At 40.4% G+C, this 22,746-nt stretch overlaps 1 protein-coding gene across 2 annotated transcripts in view; it reads left to right on the forward strand.

Annotated features, from left to right (window-relative positions):
- Positions 1-4,713: 4,713 nt before the first annotated feature.
- The window catches only part of LOC143287742 (6-phosphogluconate dehydrogenase, decarboxylating-like), a 38,128-nt gene continuing 20,095 nt past the window's right edge, over positions 4,714-22,746 (forward strand). For both annotated transcript variants that reach the window (XR_013055992.1, XM_076595993.1), the window contains exons 1-5: positions 4,714-4,872; positions 12,838-12,913; positions 15,804-15,983; positions 19,023-19,088; positions 21,501-21,619. Coding sequence is in view for 1 of the 2 variants with exons in the window: in XM_076595993.1 (XP_076452108.1) it covers positions 4,859-4,872; positions 12,838-12,913; positions 15,804-15,983; positions 19,023-19,088; positions 21,501-21,619 (455 nt within the window). In the remaining variant the exon portion in view is untranslated. The remainder of the gene's footprint in view (positions 4,873-12,837; positions 12,914-15,803; positions 15,984-19,022; positions 19,089-21,500; positions 21,620-22,746) is intronic.

Here is a 22,746-nt window from a genome sequence, read left to right on the forward strand (position 1 = left end):
GCCAGTCTGCATGTTTTACCTTTATTTGCTTATTTATCATCATTGTTGTCTTTTTTATTTATTTATTGATCTATTTATTTATTTATTTATTATTATTATTATTACTTTTTTTAAAAATATTATTCATTTATCTATTTATTTATTTATTCATGTACGCTTATAGTTGACTTCATCAAGTTTTTGTGCCTTATACATATTATTATTAGTTGTAGTAGTTCTTTTTTTTATGTATTTATCTATTATTTATTTACCCTTTTTTTCTCAAGGCCTGACTAAGCGCGTTGGGTTACGCTGCTGGTCAGGCATCTGCTTGGCAGATGTGATGTAGCGTATATGGATTTGTCCGAACGCAGCCAGTGACGCCTCCTTGAGCTACTGAAACTGAAACTCTGTGTGTGTGGTGGGTTTTTGTTGTTGTTGTTTTTTGGTTGTTTTTGTTTTTGTTTGTTTGTTTGTTTGTTTTGTTTGGTTGGTTTTTTTTTTGTTGTTTTGGTTTTTTTGTGGATTTTTGCAATAAAGAAAATAGACAATGTACTGATACCTGTATGGAGAGGGTCATTTTCCTGTTGTTAATCAATCCTATTTATTTATCATTTTTTGTGCTGCTGGCAAATCTATGCAATAGCCCCATCATCGGTATATTAGTGCAGATTTTACAGCAACACAGGTTATAGTGATGAGAGTTATGGCCTTTTTTTTCATTTTTATGTATACATAAAGAAAATGAAACTGCTTATGACAGGGTATGCATGTGAGTTTTTTGTATTGTTTTTGGGTTGTGTGTGGGGTGTTTGTGGGTGGGTGTTGATGTGTGGGTGTGGATCGTTGAAACATTTTGAAAAGCTTAATGAAGGACATGGAAAATGCAACAATTAATATGCATGCAGTGTTTCGGTGTTGTTTTATTATTATTACTATTATTATTGTTGTTTTTTGACATGAAGAAAAAAAGTTTTGTGACGACTGTGTGAATTAAAATGGAGTTATTTTTCTATTGCACTGTTAGTTTTTGTTTTTGAAAACAGCCCTGTTAAGCCTTTGAGTGGTTGACATAATAAACAACTTGTGCTCCTGGTAAATCGATGCAATGGCCTAACATTGGTACACCACTGCCGAATTTTGCAGCAACACAGCTTATTGTAATGTGAGAATGAAATCTTTTTCTTATTATTTTATTTTAGTTTAGTTTAGTTTGTTTGTTGTTGTTGTTGTTGTTGTTTACTTTATCATGAAGGAAATGAATTTGGTGATGACTGGGTATGCAGTATGCATTTTTTAAATGAATATGAAAAATTCTCAAACATGTATGTATATCTATGTAAACATCTATATCTATTTATCCTTGTCTCTCTCTTTCTCTATGTGTGTGAGTGTGTGTGTGTGTGTGTGATTGAGTTTGAAAGAAAAGAACCTAAGAGTGTGTGCTTTTCTTTCTTTCTTTCTTTCTTTCTTTCTTTTCTTTTTTTCTCTTTTACTATCAAGGAAATCAACACACCATTGATCGCTGTGCGTATCATGGTTATTTTTTGGTGGTGGTGGTGGTTTGAAAGTAAAGAAAATGACATCATTGACTCGATGCCCTTTGTTCTCTTTTTCTGAAGCAGCAACACAGCCATTTATTTTTTCAACACTGGAGAATAAGACTGTGCTGTTGGAAAATCAATGATTTTCTTTTTGGGAGGGGGGGGGGTTGTTTGTTTGTTTTTTGTTGTTGTTTTTTTTTTTTTACAAAAAATGAATTGAGAAGACAATTGTTACTGAAGATCTGCTGATGAATTTTAATCTAGAAAAAAAATGTAATATATATATATGAAGAAAAGGACATCTGTGATATTCATACACACTTGCATGAAATATTGGGTCAATATAGCTCTAACGTCAATATAAAATCAATGCTGCATTGAACTGTAAAGCACTCAAAGAGTAAAGGAAATTCATCATGAAAACATGAATTTCCACAAGAAAAAATAGAATTCTGTTGCCTTTTTTTCTTCTTCTTTTTCTTCTTCTTTTTTTCACACGGAATAAGATACATATGTATGCTAAAGAGATGGGTAGCAATTTGTGCTTTTTATTTTATTTCGGAAAAAAATGTGCTGTTAGAAAACCCATGCAATGGTCTATCACAGGTATGCCATTGCAGATATTACAGCAATACACCATACATATTGAAATCAAGGGAAATCATGCAGTGTAACATATTGCGTAGTTATTGCCATTACTCAGGCCTATCAGTCATATCAAAGAAATACGATGAATTTCTGGTTTCTGGTTTCCCTGTTTGTCCATATTTGTTTGTTCTGATAGCTATTGCTGGTTTCATGCAAGTGTCATGCCTGTCATCTCTTTCAGCACCTACTTCTAAAGACAGATATATATAACTATATCCTCCACCCTCCTACACACACACACACTGACACACACACACACACATACACACACACACACACACACACACACACTTACACTTACATACTGTTACACACATGCACATACACACACACGTGAGCGCGCACACACGCGCACACACACACCCCTGTGATACAATAGTGCACAAATACATACCCACATATTATCCAGTGGTGTAGATTGCGACAGTGACAGTGACACTGGCACAGTCACACACACACACACACACACACACACACACACATGTGCCCACAAGCTGTAAACGCCGCAGAAACTGAACAAGTGGTGCGTGCACACACCACCAACCCCAGCGGCAGCACACACATTGAGATGAATGGACACTGATATGCACGTTACATGGGTGCCAAATGTACAGTCAAGCATACATATTCATGCACTGACATACTCACGCACAGAGTACCGTGCAGTCGTGAGTGTCTGTTTCAGTGCTGGAGAAACAGTCCATCACTTGTTTTTAATTGATCTTTTCCTTTATTTGCTAAATGGCTAATAAATTTGGCAGAGCAATTCATCAGCAATCAGACGGGCGCAATAGCCAAGTGGTTAAAGCGTTGGACTTTCAATCTGCAGAGGGTCCCAGGTTTGAATCTCTGTAACGGCCCCTTGTGGGTAAAGAGTGGAGATTTTTCAATCTCCCAGGTCAACATATGTGCAGACCTGCTTGTGCCTGGACCCCCTTTGTGTGTATATGCTAGCAGAAGATCAAATACGCACGTTAAAGTTCCTGAAATTCATGGAAACAAGAACATACCCAGCATGCGCACCCCCCAAAACGGAGTATGGTTGCGCACATGGCAGGACAAAAAATAGTGATACACATAAAAGCCCACTTGTGTACATATGAGTGAACATGGGAGTTGCAGCCCATGAATGAAGAAGAAGAAGAATCAGCATTAACTAATCAGACCAATATTGGCATCAATCATCTCCAAGCCAACAATACGCAGACTACTTCTGTTGCTACTAATGCTGCTATCTTCTGCTGCTGCAACTACAGGTACCACGGTACCAAGCATACCATATAAACACTTGACGAGTAAGGCTGGTTCCAGAAGTAGAACTGATTTTAATTATTACAGTATTTGGGTGCACACCTCCATGTTCATACCAGTATGGAGGGAGTGACGTTGAGACCTTGTTCAGTTCAGTTAGTCAAGCAGACATCACTGTATTTGGACAAATCCATATACGCTGCACCACATCTGCCCTGCAGATGTCTTAAATTACCAGCATTGTAACTCACTGACTTAAAAGTATAATTTTCATTTAAAAGTCTGTGAGCGTAACACAATGCGCTTAATTAATCAGACCTGTTTCATGAAACGTGAAGGTTGCCAGGTTCATTATCTCCCTTCAATCATCTGCTTTCTGTCTTTTTGAGATGATATCACCTCCAAAGATATACTGATAACAAAATCAAAAGTAAACATGCTCAGTTTTGAATCACATTATTTTAAAAGATTCAATATCCTGATCGGTTTGACAAAATAGTATTCACAGTCTTTCATCTGACTCAACTGCGATGCTCTTTGGAGCAAATACATGCAGGCGGAAAACATTGACCCAAATGCACAAACATAATTATACACATTCACGCGCGCACACAGACACGGCGTACACAGATCGAGTAACACGCACACATTGACTGGACACACACACACACACACACACACACACACACACACACACACACACACACACACACACACACACACACACACACACACACACATTATAGAAACATCTAAACTTAGACTGCTGACTCAGCCAGGACCAATACAATTCATCCAATCCATCTGTCTCAGAAAATAATACCCAGTCAATATTTTACTAGTGACAAAGGTTTTGAAATTCCATTCATTTTGAACTAAGTCGAAACAAACGTCTAGTACGACCATCTGTCTTTCATCCAGTTTATAACAAAATATTTTACTGTTGTGTCTGGGAAACTACTTCAGCTGGCTAGGTTTTCGACAAATAATATTTATTTTATTCCACCTGTACAATGTTTCATGTACATGGGAACATTACAGAAAGACAATAGCAAACTAAGTCTTATATGGAAGGTTATACGAGAGAGCAAGAGTGGTTTGGGTGAATGAATGCCTCGGTTCACGTAATTTACAACGGGTAAAGCGAGTGGAAAAATACCGAAAGTAGCCAAACCATGCGGTCGTCCAGTGGAAAGATACCGAAAGTGGCTTGTCGCCAGTTTGCGCAGGACCTCATATTGTGCAACTTATCCCGGCTGGACTGAATGAGAACAGGGTCAAGGTTTGAGTCAGTTCAAGATCGACCGAGTGCGAAAAGCCGGATTGTGTGACTCGGCAGTTTAATTCACGCTCCGTCCAAGGGGGAAACAAGTCATTTGTGGACAAGGCCGTCGTGCATCTTGTGTTTTTTCTTCAGTTATTCTGAAAAACTCACCATGTCTTCTCCGCAGTAAGTAGTTTGTTAAAGAATTATTTTAATGCTGGTTGGACGTCTTTCCTCTTTCGTAGCAGACGATAGTTCGACATCGGACCATGCGCGTTCCTCCTGAATGGCCTGTTCATGATTTATTTCGTGCAGTCGAGTGACAGCCTGATGATCCAATGGTCTATCGGACCACGGCCGTGGTGCATTTGTGCTGCTGTGTTCCAAGGGCAAAAGAAAATGGAACTCCATGTCAGAACTTTCTTTACATCCTTTTAAGATTTAAACGTCAAAAACCGTAAAATATTAATTATTTACTAATACTAGTGATAATGTACAAGTTTACAACTGACGTATAATTTTTTTTTTTCTTTTCTTTTTATAGTTAAATAAAATATGCAACTGGGGCGGGGGGGGGGGGGGGGGGTCGCTTGGTGTCACAGTGGCTGCCAGATGCTTACAACTGACTTTACTCATTTTTAAAATTTTTATTTTTATGGTTTTTCACATCAGTTGCTGGGACCATCCCAGAGGAGTTAAGTAATCACGTATTCTAAATTCTTAGGAGGATCCATGGATCAAAGTACAAATACTGGAGCTGGAGGGGTTTAACCCTGGGGAACACTTTGCTTGCCTATGAGTATGAAATAAAGCACACACACACACATACACACATGCGCGCACACACATTTACATTCACACACATACATAAAATTACATTTACACACACACACACACAAGCGCACACACACACACGCACACACACACATGCTCGTGCGTGCACACACACACACACACACACACACACACACACACACAGGGTGGGAGGGAGAGAAACAGGAACCAGGATGTAAATCCCAGAATGGGTCCGTGTAGGTGTGTACACATACATGCTGGCTGTGGTCAAGAGGATCCTCATCCAGACCCACATCCTCCTTCCTCTATCCTGTGTTTGGATAACTGATTGGTTGTGTTGTCTGATGGGTCTGTGATAAGAATATTAGGAAAATGGGATGGTATGCCCTGTGGTGTTTTGTACTTTCTCAGGATGAATGGATAATGTCTTTACTCACCTGTTGTCACATCTGTCCTTTTTTTTCTTTTTTTTTAAACATATAAAATTAGAAAGGTTTTCTTCTTCTTTGTCGTCAAGCTTAGTAGCCATAAACAACATATTGATTTTTGTCAGTTCTTTATCATGAGGGGATACTGTATTTCCCAATGGCAGTGAAAAAAACAAAACGTAAAAACAGCAACTACAGCAACAAACAGGAAACAAAAAACATAGCCTAACATAATTTAAGTTTGTTTTGTGTAATACAATCTACATGCGTATATGTGTAGGTAATTCTTTTTCTTCTTTTTTTTTTTTTTTTTTTTTTTAAGAAAAAAAGGGTATGAACTGGAAACAGAAAGAATCAGAATAAAAATAGGGGCTTTGTGCTTTGAACAAGTTCTCTGATATTACACATTGGCTGCACTGACAGTAAATGGGAGGAAGAAAAAATAACAACAAAATAACAACAGCAACAAAACCAGCAACCCTGCCATGTGGCAGTGGTTGATACTACAGACTATGAGGACAATGAAGTAGTGGCTTCAGATGCCATCAGAAGGCACAAAGAATTCATTTTGTCCCCTGCAAAGAAGGTTCTTTTCTAGATCAATACGACAGATCCACACTCAGCACATAATCAAAACCAACATGTGTAATTTAACATTCTGTTGGCCGTGTCATTTAGAGTTTTAAAAGAAAAAGAACTATCTCACTGGGATCATCATTGTTGCTGTTGTACATACTGATAAGAGAGAGAGAAAAAAAGGATTTCTAGTGTCTCTGTGGTTCTTCATATTCTGATAGTAATTTCAGTTCTGATTTCTCCTCAAATCTGTAGAGAGTCTGTGTAAAAGTCTTCATGTTGGCAGAGTCACACGTTTGTTATCTGAGGGGTGTACTTGCGGGGATGATGTTCAGGCCCCATGACGTAGCAATTGTATTGTAAATTTGAATTGTATTGCTTTGTATTGCATTGCATTGTATTACTTTTTGAGTAACTGGGGCTACCCTCTCTGGAGAGAGTGCATTGCCACCCATACATTATCTATCTGTCTGTGTATATATCTATCTGTCTGTTGTCTGTGTGTGTGTCTGTCTGTCTGTCTGTCAGCAATTTTTTGTATTTTTCATACTGTTAATGTGGATTGTTCTACACAATTTTGCCAGGAACAACCCTTTTGTTGCTGGGGGTTCTTTTAGTTTTACATGCACAAAGTACATGCAGCACAGTGGGCCTCTGTTTATTATCTTATTTGATTGACCAGCACCTGGATCATCACTCAAGGTCTAGCGGACGGGGGGTCAGTATTTGGGATGCAAACCCACGGACACTCAGTCACTTCCTAGTCAGGCACATTGCCACTGGTCCATCGGCAGTTACTGTCTCCGTTGATGACATAGCAGGTGATACCTTGCATAATTAATGTGGTGAATTAGAACAAGCACTGCTGAAGGCTGAAGTTTCTCAGCAGCACAGCAGGTAGAGCTGCATGGCAACCTGACATTAACCCCTTTAGTGCTGCTGATGAGTATATTTGTCAGTAAAGGGCTGTCACCTGACAGAGATTAGACAGAGCATATGGGTCAAGACATTGGTCATCATTCTGTGTTTGGACTCCTTTCTCTTGGGACTACTTTACCTTTTCAACTTTTGATCAGCAAAATAAATGATACTGAATAAAAAGTGCTCACAAAAACTGTATATATAATGCACTCTGAGCTCATGCTGCTCTTCTCATTTCACCAATTTAGGTTCAGTAGTAAAGGGGTTAACAGTTCCCTGTAGACTGCTGGCATTACGTTGGGGGAGAGAGTGAGGATGATGAGGGCTGTACATGTATGGTGGATTGAAAGATGAACAGGCAAAGCAGCAAAGATTTTTTATTTTATTTTGCCAAATGTTTATCACCCCCACCCCCACCCCCATCCCCCCCCAAAAAAAAAATTGTATACACAGGAAATAGTTGTGGTGCTGTTCATTCACTCCTCTTTGCACATCACTGCAAACTGTAACATAAAAGTTGCACAACAACACATTTAAACAAGAGTGCATGCTCCATTCAAACTAAAACACGATCACTGACATCCACAACAAAATGCTACACCTGTTTTCAGAAAATAAAAAGATGATGATAAATAAAGATATATAAAATAAGAAACAAAGGGAGGGAAGGAGGGACATAACAAGATAATTCCACAATTGTTTGAATAAATCAGTCAAACATTAAAAAAACATATAGCAGGTAATAAAACAGCGTTAGCGAAAGTCTCTTAACTGAAATGAGGAAGATCAAGATGGGTCAGCATTGAAAATAATTTTTTTCATCCTTTCTTGCATGTTTACATGGACACACAAACTGCACACACACACACACACACACACACACACACACACACACACACACACACACACACACACACACACACATGCATGCATGCATTCACACACACGCGCACACACATACACATGCATTCTCACACACACACACACACACACACACACACACACACACACAATGTCTACATGATATATGTGGTAGTGTGTGGTGTATACTTGTATTTGTACGCACAGTTCATGTTTACATGTGGAGTGGGGGAGCATGGGTATAAAGTACCAGCAGGATTGTTTCTTTATAACTGTGCCACGCTTGACCGCTTAGCATTGAGAAATTCTCTTAGTGACTGCTGTGTGCTGGTCTGTCTGTTTTTCTCTTACTTTTTGTCTTTCTGTCACTCACACCATCTGTTTCTCTTTCTCTGTTACTCTCTCTCTCTCTCTCTCTCTCTGTCTCTCTCTCTCTCTCTCTCTCTCTCTCTCTCTCTCTCCATTTTCCCTTTCAGTGTCTCTCTCTCTCTCCATTTTCTCTCTCTCTCTCTCTCTCTCTCTCTCTCTCTCTCTCAGTCTCTTCCCCTCTCTATCTGAGTCTCTCCCCCCCCCCCTTCTCTCTCTCTTGCTGTTTCTCAGTTTCTCTCTCCCTCTGTCTTTCTCCCTCTCTCAGTCCCTCTCTGTCTGACACTCTGTGCCCCTACACCCCAACAGAATTCCCTTCCCTTCTTCTGTTCCGTGCATCACAACCCTCTTTGCAAACTGCACCGAGATTGTTCTCAATGTTCTTGCACACCAGAAAAAAAAAGAGAAAAAAGGACAAACACTGCTGCAAAGGCTGTTCTACCAAGTCCCAGTTGCCTGTGGCCTGAGTACGCTGTTTCAGTGTATGCGTAATTCATGAATTTGAAAAAGGTGGAAAATCTGTGCGCATGTGTAAGCATGGCTGTCACAGTGACAAAGCGCAAATCTGCCACCACTATACTGTGCACCAAGTTTGCATACCTCTTCTCTTCTGGCTATGAAAGAAATTTAAATCCATGGAAACAAACCACATCGTACTCTGAACGTGTCAGAATGTGCAGGCATTGTAGAATAGGGTGAAAACTGTTAAATCTGTGATGTATTGACCTAAACTGTGGACCTTATAGCACGTAATCATTTAACTGAACAGCTGGTTTGTCGGAGCAGTGTCCACTCTGATGATCTTCGATTGATAGGATGATAGATGACATTTTTTCTCTGTTATATTTGATTATGTTTATAATGTGGAGCGATGGCCTAGAGGTAACGCGTCCGCCTAGGAAGCGAGAGAATCTGAGTGCACTAGTTCGAATCACAGCAGAGTTGCCAGTATTTTCTCCTCCTCCACTAGACCTTCAGTGGTGGTCTGGACGCTTGTCATTCAGATGAGATGATAAACCGACATTCCGTGTGCAGCATGCACTTTCGCGCACGTTAAAGAACCCATGGCAACAAAAGGATTGTCCCTGGCAAAATTCTGTAGAAAAATCCACTTCGATAGGAAAACATTAAAAACACAACTGCAGGCAGGAAAAAATACCAAAAAATGGCTGGCCCTCTCAGTGTACTGATGCGCTGTCCATGGGGAGAGCAGCCCGAATTTCACACAGAGAAATCTGTTGTGACAAAAGGAGTAATACAATACAATACAATACAATACAATACAATACAATACAATGTTTGCAATGGGTCACAGGCCTACAGACACAATTAAAACAATTTGTTCTTGATCTTGTTTTCTCTCTCTGTCAGTCTGTGTTTACCCCCCTCTCTCTCTTTCTCTCACTTTCTATGTCTCTCTTTGTATTTCTTTCTCTCTTTGTTTCTTTCATTGTTTCTGTCTCTGTCTCTCTCTCTCTCTCTCTCTCTCTCTCTCTCTCTCTCTCTCTCTCTCTTTCTCTTACTGTCTGTCTGTGTCTGTCTCTCACTGTCTGCCTGTCTCTCTCTCTTTCTCTCTGTTTCTCTGTCTGTCTGTCTTTCTCTTTCAGCTTCTTCCAGCCCTATTCTTCACCCCCCAACTTTCCCCACCCCCACCCCCCAACACCACCCCCACCTTTCTGTCCCCCTTTTTGCTTATTCACAGTTGTCCCCAGGTTTTTCAGTGCTTTATCGCACTTAAAGCTGTTTATGGCTGCTGAGCAAAAGGGATTCCGAGTGACTGAGCTGTTGTGCTGTGATATGGACGAGTGCCTTGATTGTGACACGGTGAATGAATATGTGCCTGTGGTGTGGTATAGCTGTTCATCACAGATATGTATATATATTGTGAATTTGTCACAGTTCTTTGGTGTGTTTGTTGGGGGTTCAGGGTGTGGGGATGGAGTTTTATGAGTGTGTGTTCCTCTGAGTGTGTGTGTGTCTGTGTGTGTGTGTGTGTGTTTGTGTGTGTGTGTGTATGACGATGAGACACATTGCCATTTAATCTTGATAAGTATGAAAACATGTGCTGGTGGTGTTTTTGTTTTTGATTGTGTTTTAATGAATTTATAGAAAAGCATATTGAAAAGCCTCCCTTTACATATTTTTTCCCCAACAATTTAAAACAACCAAGACTTGACTGTTTTCTGTCTTGAAAGATTTAAATTTTAATTAATTATATATTACAAAAGGAAAAAGCTTTTGAAACAACCGGACATAGTTTGTGGACACACAGTTTACAACATGATAAACTGCACATTTTTGTCAGGTCTTTCACAGTGCAACATTCATACAGCACAGTAGATCTCTATTTCTCTCTCTCAAACTCTTTCTGTGTATACACAGAAAGATACTGATATTAACAAGTAAACAGACCTGTTGCACTCTTTTAATTTTTGAAACCAGAAAGTAATGAAAATGATAAAACTGAAAGTAAAGCTTATTTCTGTACATTTTTTGATAGAGTAACAGTGAGTGAGAAAGTTAGAGAAAAAGGTGACAGAAAGAGAAAGGGAGAACTTTACTCTTTCAGAATGTATTTGTAATCAGTACCATAACTTAGACCATGATGTCAGAGACATAACTTTGAAAGTCACAGAGCAGTGTATCCATCTGTGCTGATTAAGATTTGTGCATTACAGCATAATGTTGGGAATGTTTGTGATGCAGACATTTGCAATCAGTGGATGACATGAATCATAGTCTAGTATAGCAAGGGAGCAGAGAATTTCACAGGCATACCAGATGGCTGTCAGTATGTCAAACCCGTCTTATGTCAATATTTGTGTGTAGCCTGGGGGCACTTGATTAGCTCGTTTACTGTAGTCTGAGTGTGTAGATATATATATATGCAAGTGCAGGAAAAAGAGAGAGTGCCCAGTGAGAGTTTGAGAGAAGGGAAATGAAGTCAAACATTTATTCTAATTTTGAAAATAACTCGCAAGAACTTCAACCCATTTGAAAGGGTGCACACACAAGTAAATAAGGTATACATCTTACTGTTAAATGCATGGTTCACATGCAAACATGCATACAACTGTATTGCTAACAGTAAAAAACTGTAAATACATCAGCAAACTTTGAAAAAACAACAAACACAGCATTTAATCCCTGTGTTTATACATTTTGCTGTTTCATGCTAACATCTGGTGCAAGCTTTGAAAAGATAAAGAAAAAAAACAACACATGCACCTACCACATACATACATGTATACATGTATACACATATAATACACTTGTACACACACACACACACACACACACACACACACACACACACACACACACACACACACACATGCAGTCACCTTATCACCATGAGGTGAGTGTCAACATTGAACCTTGTGTGTATGTGTGCATAATCAGATGGCATTGAATTAAGAGAGTGGGTTGGTAATTAATTTAACATCTATTCTCTAAATTGATTTTGGACAAGGCTGGGGGCATGGGGGGAGGGGAGGAAGGAAGTGTGTGCGGGTGTGTGTGTGTATGTGTGTGTGGTGTGTGTGTGTGTGTGTTCTCAAACTATGTATGTTTACATACATGTGAGAGGATAAAGAAAGTGAGAATGTGCAGGGAATAAACAAAGTAACAGAATTGAAGTAACCAACCACACAATAAGCTGACCAGTGTGTGTGTGCGTGTGTGTGTGTGTGTGGAAGTCAAATTTATATTTCACAGTAGTAATTGAATAAGGAACAAATGCTTTTATTCATTTCTTTATTTTATTTTTTTGCTTTAAGCCATTTGAAAAAGAAAAAAAACACAGTTACCGGTATACATGCATCTTCATAATTAATAAATTATGTACTCACAAAATTAGCATGATAATGAAATAATCCATTTCTGTTTCACACACTTATAATTATGTATACACACAAACACACATGCTTAAACACCATACCCACCCCATTTCACACTACCTCACACAACACTTATTTCTAGTAAGTGTCTGTTTGTGTGTGTGTGTGGGGGGGGGGGGTTCAGGGGGGGATATATTCATGTGTGTGTGTGGAGCGGATGTATTCATGTGTGTGTGTAGGGGATATATTCATGTGTGTGTGGAGCGGATGTATTCATGCGTGTGTTTGAAGGGGATGTATTCATGTGTGTGTGTGTGTACATTATTGCTTGCTATTGATTATTGAATGACTCTTTGTTGTGTCAGGGGTGACATTGCTCTGATTGGTCTGGCCGTGATGGGCCAGAATCTCATCCTCAACATGAATGATCATGGGTTTGTGGTGAGTTATTGAGGTCTTCTTGTTCTTCTTGTTTTGTTTTTCTTGTTCTTCTCCTTCATCTTCTTCTTCGTTGCTGTCATTGTCATCATCATCATTGTTGTCTTCTATCCCTTTAGTCTCAAGATCATAAGGGCACCACTGATGATTTGGCAACCATTCATTAAAATACCCAGGCTAAATGTCCAGTCTCTTAACGTACAGTTTGCTGAACATATTATGGGATAAGCATGGATAGAATGTATGTACATTGTGTTTGACAGGAATAAATGAGTGAGTGAGTGAGAATGTATGTGTATATATACAAATGTATGTATGCACAGTGACAGTATAATATTGTGAATAGCAGTTTTGTTAAATTCAGCTTTTAATGAGTATAGCTTTGCAATCTCCAACAAAAAAATAACATGAATAGCAATGTCGCCTGTGTTTCTGCATCGATGCCCACTGGTTTCCTTTTCCTCTGAGCAGGGTCTGTTGCTAAGAAATTGGCCTGCACAGCCACCATTGGGCTTGTCATCAAAGACCACCTTCTCATTGATCGGAGGAACCTGCATTATCATCATCACATGTTAAGAATAATTATATAGTTCATTGAGGAGGAAGGTGGCAGAATGGTTAAGACGTTCACTTGCTAGTAGAGCGTCTGGAGGGGTCTGGGTTTGAATCCCGGTCTCGCCCTTTCTCCCAAGTTTGACTGGAAAAATGACGGGTGCAATAGCCGAGTGGTTAAAGCGTTGGACTTTCAATCTGAGGGTCCCGGGTTCGAATCACGGTGACGGCGCCTGGTGGGTAAAGGGTGGAGATTTTTACGATCTCCCAGGTCAACACATGTGCAGACCTGCTAGTGCCTGAACCCCCTTCGTGTGTATCTGCAAGCAGAAGATCAAATGCGCACGTTAAAGATCCTGTAATCCATGTCAGCGTTCGGTGGGTTATGGAAACAAGAACATACCCAGCATGCACACCCCCAAAAGTGGAGTATGGCTGCCTACATGGCGGGGTAAAAACGGTCATACACGTAAAAGCCCACTCGTGTGCATATGAGTGAACGTGGGGGTTGCAGCCCACGAACGAAGAAGAAGAAGAAGACTGGAAAAATTAAACTGAGTGTCTAGTCATTTGGATGAGATGATAAACCGAGGTCCTGTGTACAGCACACACTTGGCACAATGAAAAATAACCTGAGTCAACAAAAGGGTTGTCGTCTGGCAAAATTCTGTAGTAGAAATCCAGTCTGATAGGTACACAAATATATATAACATGCACCAGCCGCCGTGGCGAAGTGGTTAGCGTCGTGGACTGACGGCTGGGAGGACACAAGTTCGAATCCCAGCAGAGGTGAGTTTTTCGTCCCGTGGCTGGCTCCTACCCAGAGTTGAGTGTGCTGTGGGCTTAAATAGGGAGACTGGGACCACACAGTCGAGTGTCATCCACTTCAAGGATGCGTCTTTGGGTGTGTTGCTCCAGTTACTTGACCAACACTGCAAGTGTCTGTATCTCTGGGGCCTGGTTAACGCCGGGATATCATTATGACAGGAAGCGTAGAGTACAGCCTTGTCATGCAGTCCCAAACCAAAGTGGACCCCCATAGCAGCATCATCATCGTCATCCTCCTCCTCCATCGTCATCAGTATACACAAAACAGTCTCAGAGTCTGTGGCCTTTCATGCCCTGCTCTCATGGTGACCTCAGTTTCGATGCCCCTCCACTTCTGTGCTTGGGGTGAGTCCTGTCAATGTCTTCAGTGTCGGCAGATTCATGGGGGGCTGTTAAACAGAGGGACGTAGTGGCAGTCTCCACTCTGGGAGGGACGTTCACTCAGTCCGGCTCTGCGACTAAGCCATTATTGTCGTTAGTAGGTGGCTTAGTAGGTGGTGTCCTAAGTATGTTAAATCAGAACAGGCACCACTTAACACCACTGAAGTGACTCAGCAGCAGTGCAGGGTCTCCTCTGGTGTGTGGCCTCCTGGCGACCTAACATCGATGGTTCCCTGTGGACTGCCAATGCTGGAAATGTGACAGACAAACCCAGGTGTGGCCGTGTATGGGGGAATCTAAATGAGCGGCGTGGGAGTAATGTCACTGAAACGGTGCAGATGATGGGGCAGCAAAAAAAAAATATATATATATATATACATATATAACATGCACTCAGGGTCTAACTAGGTGCGATGGGTTATGCTGCCGGTGGGGCATCTTTCAAAAACATTTTTCATGTTGTTCATGGTGCATATATGATTGGCCAATGCTCAGCTTATATCACAGATATATATATATGTATGTTTTGTCCGAATATATATAATTTGTCCGAATGCAGTGATGCCTCCTTGAGAAACTAAAATGGAAACTGAAACTATAAAATTGTGGAGTGTTGGCCTAGCGGTAACGTGTCTGCCTAGGAAGGGAGAGAATCTGAGTGCACTGGTTCAAATCCCATAGTCACCAGTATATTCTCCCCCTCCACTGACCTTGAGTGGTGGTCTGGGCGCTGGTCATTCAGATGAGATGATAAACCAAGGTCCCATGTGCAGCATGCACTTAGTGCATGTAAGAGAACCTACGGCAACAAAAGGGTTGTCCCTGGGAAAATTCTGTAGAAAAATCCACTTCGATAGGAAAACATTAAAAAAAAAAAAAAACTGCAGGCAGACCAAAAATCCCCCCCCCCTCCCCCCCCCCCCCCCCAAAAAAAAAAATTTTTTTTTAGGAAAGGGCGGGCACTGTCAATGAAGTGACCATGCTTTCCCTGGCAAGAGCGGGCAGACTTTCACACAGAGAAATATGTTGTGACAAAAAGAGTAATGCAATACAGTACAGTACAATACAAGATTGATGCATCAATCTGACACTGCCCCGTGTGACACCCCCCACCCCACCCCCACCCCCACAGGTGGTGGCCTACAACCGCACAGTGTCCAAGGTGGAGGACTTCCTGAAGAACGAGGCCAAGGGCACCAAGGTGGTGGGGGCCACCTCCCTGGAGGACATGGTCAGCAAGCTGAAGAAGCCCCGCAGGGTCATGATGCTGGTCAAGGCTGGCCAGGCTGTAGACGACTTCATTGACAAGCTGGTGGGTGGTGTGTGGCGGTTGGTTGGTTGGTTTTGTTTGTCTGTGGCGGTGGTTTTGTGGTGTTTTTGGTCTTATGGTTTGTGTGTGGTGTTCGGTGTCTTCTTGTAGTGTTTGTGGTGGTTTGTATTTGTTTATGCTCTTTTTTTTCTTCCTCTTTTGTCACTCAAGGCCTGACTGAGTGCGGTGGGTTACACTGCTGGTCAGGCCTCTGCTTAGCAGATGTGGTGAAGCGTGTGTGTGTGTGTGTGTGTGCATATGTGTATGTGTGTGTGGATTTGTTGGAACTGAACTGGACTGGTTTTGTGGTGTTGGTGGTCTTGTGGTTTGTGGTTTTAGTGGTCTTCTTGTTTATTTGTGGTGTTAGTGGTCTTCTTGTTTTGTTTGTGGTGTTAATGGTCTTGTTTGTTTGTGGTGTGTTTTGTGTGTGTGTGTGTGGTGTTGGTGGTCTACATGTTTGTTTGCAGTTTTTGTAGTTTTCTTGTTCGTTTGTGGCGTTTAATGGTGTTCTTGTTTGTTTGTGGTGTTCGTTTTGTTGTGTTGGTGGTCTTCTTGTATGTTTCTGGTGCTTGTTTTGAAAGGCTTGTTATCTTCTTCTTTTTCTTCTGGGTTGTCCTACTGGTTACATGGAATGGAGGCTTGGTGGCTACAGATCATCAACAAGTTTTTCCTGGCAAAATTTTGTAATAAAATCCACTCTGATATACATTTGTGTGTGTGTGTGTGTGTGTGTGCGTATGAGCATGTACATGCATGCATTCAACATTATTTTCAGTTCCCTTCAGTTGGTTTTAAGAACTGACAGGTATTAAGCACTGAAATAACCCCTGTGCAGTCTGTTGGGCTTTAATTTGTACAGTATGAAACTGTAGCTTGTAAGCAACATGATCTGGTTAGATTTTTTCTTCTTCTTCTTCTGCTTCTTCTTCTTCTTCTTCTGCTTCTTCTTCTTCTTCTCCTCATCCTCCTCTTCCTTCTTCTTTCCATCTCCTCTTTCTTCATCTTCTTCTTCAGCTGCTGCTGCCCCTCCTCCTCTTCCTTCTCCTTCTTCTTCCTCTTCATCTTCTTTCTTCTTACTGGTTCATGGGCTGCAACTCTGACATTCACTTGTAAATGTATAAGTCCTCTACCAGAGACACAGTTCCACCCCCACACCCCACACATACATTTGTTACCATTGTCCTTTAGTCAGAGATTCCACTTTGTGCACAGCTGTGAAGAATATTGCTGATGACAATTGCACTGAGTGATCAATACATACTTCACCCAGTACAACAATACTGGAGTGAATGTCATGCCCTGCTGACTTTAACATTAGTATTTCATTGATGTTTTTTTTATATATGTATGAAAGAATGGACATCTGTTAAGGTTGCCGAGAAGTGAGCGTATCACTGTGATATTTAGATTTAATGTCAAGTCACTTATTCTCTTCTAAGTTGTAATGAAGGTGGTTTGTGTGTGTGTGCGTGTACATATGTATGTGTGTGTGTGTGCGCGTGTGTGTGTATTATGTGTAAGCTTGCATGTATGTGAGTGTGTGTGAAGCATGCATGTATGTGATTGTGTGTGTGTGTGTGTGTCTGAGTGTGTGTGAGTGTTTGTGCATGGAAATCTTAAGAGGATAAACCTTTTTCATTATATTTTTGTTCTGTCAATGTTGAGTAATGAATTAGTCAGTGCATGTCTGTGTGTGTGTGTGTGTGTGTGTGTGTGTGTACACACACACACACACACACATACACACACACACACACACACACACACACATATATATATATATATATATATATATATATATATATATATATATATATATATATATATCACAAAAGTATATGTTTTGCGCTTATGTCCCTTTTATAATGTGTGTTTGTGTGTGTGTGTGCGCGCGCACATGTGCATATATTATATATCTGTGCCTTCATGTTTAGGAGAATAAGAATAAAATATTTTATATCAATGAGAGAAGTTCATCACACAGGCCAAAGTTAGTCGAGCGACGAATCAGAAATCATGTAAATAAATCATGAGCTTTGTACGGTGTAGGAGAGCCTTGCACTCGAACTGCCAATACCAAATTAACATAGATAACAAGGTCTCAGTCTCCCCATGACACTTGTCATCATAAAGAGTTTGATCCTCAAAAGAGGAAGTGTTTGAACATGCGCAGAGTGGGGGGCCCCCTAGGGGTTTTTCTTTTTGTCCAGTTGTGGACTTGGATAGGAGGCAGGATAACAAAGGGCTGCACTAGTGAGCCCTAAGTATGTTACTTTAAATGTAATTTCATAAAGGAAACTTTCATAGCAGTGTCAAAGTGCTTTATTTTTTCATATCACTGGTGTGGTGCTTGTGTATAGACGAGTGTATGCTTGTGTGTGTGTGTGCGTGTGTGTGTGTGTGCGTACGTGTGTGTGCATGTGTGTGCGTGCGTGTGTGTGTTTGTGTGTGTGTGCATGCATATATATATATATATGAATGCATGTGTGTGTGTGTTTGAGCGTGTGCACACATACATGTGTATAATTGTGTTTGAGTGGGAAGGTATGCCTGTTTTTGCAAGCAGCAGATACAGTCAAAACTTTCCTACTTTTCTCCCACAGTAGTGTCATTTTTAAAAATTAAAAAAAAAAGGAAAAAAAAGAGAGAACAAATTGGAGCAGATGTTTTGGCCTTCTTGTCTTGTTCAAGCGTTGACTTAACTCTATCCATACGAACGGCGAAAGAGACGACGTTAACAGCGTTTCACCCCAACTACAACCATCAAAATATTACAAGTGGAAGGCTCTTACACTGAAGAGGTGAATGTTGACAAAGAATACCACAATTCTGACGACCGAAGCTAAAGGTTGGGTCATAGAGACACCCACTGGACATCTGAGGGGTCTGTGTAGAGGAGAAGAGAGGACTGGCCGTACTGAGTGAGTTAATGTTAGCACTGAAACTGCTATCAGTATTAGTCTCACAAGATACTTTACAGAAGGAATGAAAAATTGTGTTGATTTTTTTTTTTTTTTTTTTTTTTTTTTTCAAAATTTTCAGGTTCCACTTTTGGAGAAAGGTGACATCATCATTGATGGAGGAAATTCAGAATACAGAGATTCTATCGTAAGTGATGTGTTGTTTTTGTGTGTTTCAGTGTGCTTCCTCGTGTGTGTGTGTAAATATATGTATTTGTGTGATGGTATGCATGTGTGCATATGTGTGTGTGCATGAGAGACAGTGATTTAAGTACATTTTGATGACATTAGTATTGTGGATCTATGGATTTTGGGTGGAGATGATAAACAAAAAAATGCAAGTGTGTGTGTGTGTGTGTATTCGTTCTTTAGTTTAACGTCTTTTCACTGAAAGTGATATTAGACTAGGGTAGGGAAAAAAATCAAGTGGGTGGAGGGGAGGGGGTGAATTACTGTGTACGCATGCGAGTAAGTGAAAGTGTGTATGTGCGTGTGTGCGCGTATGTGTGTACTGTACGGGAAACATTCAGCATAAATTGACAACTTTCAAAGTTGAAAATAAATTAATGCTTTAACTAGATGTCTGCAGTCACCAGTATGTGTAACAGGACATTAAACGGAATTCTTTCTTATCAGCAGATTGTGTTATGTAATTAAATCATGCATAATTATTCCATTTATTATCAACCTGGTTTCTGGGGATATTTCCAATCACTGTCTGAATTAAACGTACCATTCATGCAGATTTATTATTATATTTTTGAATTTAATGATTGCCATTTAACATTGCGCACAGATGTTGCTTGACCCCCAGTCACACAGACAGACACACACACACAGACACACACACATACACAGACATACAGACACACATGCACAGTAAATATGCTGTCTTGTTTCAGCGAATGCACAGTAAATGTGCTGTCTTGTTTCAATGAGTGCACATTAAATGTGCTGTCTTCTTTCACCGAATGCACAGTAAATGTGCTGTCTTCTTTCACCGAATGTGCAGTAAATGTGCTGTCTTGTGTCAGTGAATGCGCAGTAAATGTGTTGTCTTGTGTCAGTGAATGCACAGTAAATGTGCTGTCTTGTGTCAGTGAATGCACAGTAAATGTCTTGTCTTGTGTCAGTGAATGCACAGTAAATGTGCTGTCTTGTGTCAGTGAATGCACAGTAAATGTGTTGTCTTGTGTCAGTGAATGCACAGTAAATGTGCTGTCTTGTGTCAGTGAATGCACAGTAAATGTGCTGTCTTGTTCCAGCAAATGCACAATAAGTGTGTTGTCTTGTGTCAGTGAATGCACAATAAGTGTGTTGTCTTGTGTCAGTGAATGCACAGTAAATGTGTTGTCTTGTGTCAGTGAATGCACAGTAAATGTGTTGTCTTGTGTCAGTGAATGCACAATAAATGTGCTGTCTTTTTCAGTGAATGCACAATAAGTGTGTTGTCTTGTGTCAGTGAATGCACAATAAGTGTGTTGTCTTGTGTCAGTGAATGCACAGTAAATGTGTTGTCTTGTGTCAGTGAATGCACAATAAATGTGCTGTCTTTTTCAGTGAATGCACAATAAGTGTGTTGTCTTGTGTCAGTGAATGCACATTAAATGTGCTGTTTTGTGTCAGTGAATGCACAGTAAATGTGTTGTCTTGTGTCAGTGAATGCACAGTAAATGTGCTGTGTTTTTTTCAGCAAATGTACAGTAAAATGTGTTGTCTTGTTTCAGCGAATGCACAATAAGTGTGCTGTTTTGTGTCAGTGAATGCGCAGTAAATGTGCTGTCTTGTTTCAATGAATGCACAGTAAATATGCTTGTGGTTTTTTTCAGCGAATGCACAGTAAATGTGCTGTCTTGTGTCAGTGAATGCACAGTAAATGTCCTGTCTTGTGTAAGTGAATGCACAGTAAATGTGCTGTCTTGTGTAAGTGAATGTACAGTAAATGTGCTGTCTTGTTTCAATGAATGCACATTAAATGTGCTGTCTTCTTTCACCGAATGGGCAGTAAATGTGCTGTCTTGTTCCAGCAAATGCACAATAAGTGTGTTGTCTTGTGTCAGTGAATGCACAGTAAATGTGTTGTCTTGTGTCAGTGAATGCACATTAAATGTGCTGTTTTGTGTCAGTGAATGCACAGTAAATGTGTTGTCTTGTGTCAGTGAATGCACAGTAAATGTGCTGTGTTTTTTTCAGCAAATGTACAGTAAAATGTGTTGTCTTGTTTCAGCGAATGCACAATAAGTGTGCTGTTTTGTGTCAGTGAATGCGCAGTAAATGTGCTGTCTTGTTTCAATGAATGGACAGTAAATATGCTTGTGGTTTTTTTCAGCGAATGCACAGTAAATGTGCTGTCTTGTGTAAGTGAATGCACAGTAAATGTGCTGTCTTGTTTCAGCGAACGCACAATAAGTGTGTTGTCTTGTGTCAGTGAATGCATAGTAAATGTGTTGTCTTGTGTCAGTGAATGCACAGTAAATGTGTTGTCTTGTGTCCGTGAATGCACAGTAAATGTGCTGTGTTTTTTCCAGCAAATGCAGTAAAATGTGTTGTCTTGTTTCAGCGACGGTGCAAGTCGTTGCAGGAGAAAGGCATGCTGTTTGTTGGGAGCGGGGTGTCGGGGGGTGAAGATGGGGCTCGCTACGGCCCCTCCCTCATGCCTGGGGGCGCTCCGGAGGCCTGGTGAGTCTGTGCCCTTGACCCACTGGTGTTCTGTCTTGTTGATGGTGGTGTTCTTGTTCTTGTGATGAGAGAAAGAGAGAGAGAGAGGTTTTGACTGTAACAACCTGTTGGCTAGCACCCTTATGTTGTTGTGATAAAACGAGAGTTTTTGAGTTGAACAAACTATTGACTAACGCTCTTAAGTTGTTGTCATGTGAGAGAGGAAGAGTTGTTGAGATTAATAGCCTATTGACAAGTGCCCTGAAGTTATTGTAATGAGAGAAAGAGGGTGGTTCAATGTAATGACCTTTTAGCTGTCAACCTGAAGTTGTTATGATACGAGAGGTAGAGTTGTTGAGTTTGATGATTGACTTTGTGTCCTTATGCTGTTGTGATAAGAGAGAGCTGTTGAGTTTAATGACCTGTTGACTATCACTCATATGCTGTTGTGATAAGAGAGAGTTGTCGAGTTTAATGACCTGTTGACTATCACTCCAATATTGTAGTGGTAAGAGAGATTTGTCGACTTTAATGACCTGTTGACTAGCAGTCTAATGTTGTAGTGATAAGAGAGAGTTGTCGAGTTTAATGACCTGTTGACTAGCAGTCTAATGTTGTAGTGATAAGAGAGAGCTGTCGACTTTAATGTCCTGTTGACTAGCACTCATATGCTGTAGTGATAAGAGAGAGCTGTTGAGTTTAATGACCTGTTGACTAGCACTCATATGCTGTTGTGATAAGAGAGAGTTGTCGAGTTTAATGACCTGTTGACTAGCACTCATATGCTGTTGTGATAAGAGAGAGTTGTCGAGTTTAATGACCTGTTGACTAGCACTCAAATATTGTAGTGATAAGAGAGAGTTGTCGAGTTTAATGACCTGTTGACTAGCACTCATATGTTGTAGTGATAAGAGAGAGTTGTCGAGTTTAATGACCTGTTGACTAGCACTCTAATGTTGTAGTGATAAGAGAGAGCTGTCGAGTTTAATGACCTGTTGACTAGCACTCATAAGTCATATGTTGTAGTGATAAGAGAGAGTTGTCGAGTTTAATGACCTGTTGACTATCACTCATATGCTGTTGTGATAAGAGAGAGTTGTCGAGTTTAATGACCTGTTGACTAGCACTCATAAGTCATATGTTGTAGT

This window comes from Babylonia areolata, chromosome 11 (genome assembly GCF_041734735.1).
Source record: "Babylonia areolata isolate BAREFJ2019XMU chromosome 11, ASM4173473v1, whole genome shotgun sequence".
Taxonomy (NCBI): Eukaryota; Metazoa; Mollusca; class Gastropoda; order Neogastropoda; family Buccinidae; genus Babylonia; species Babylonia areolata.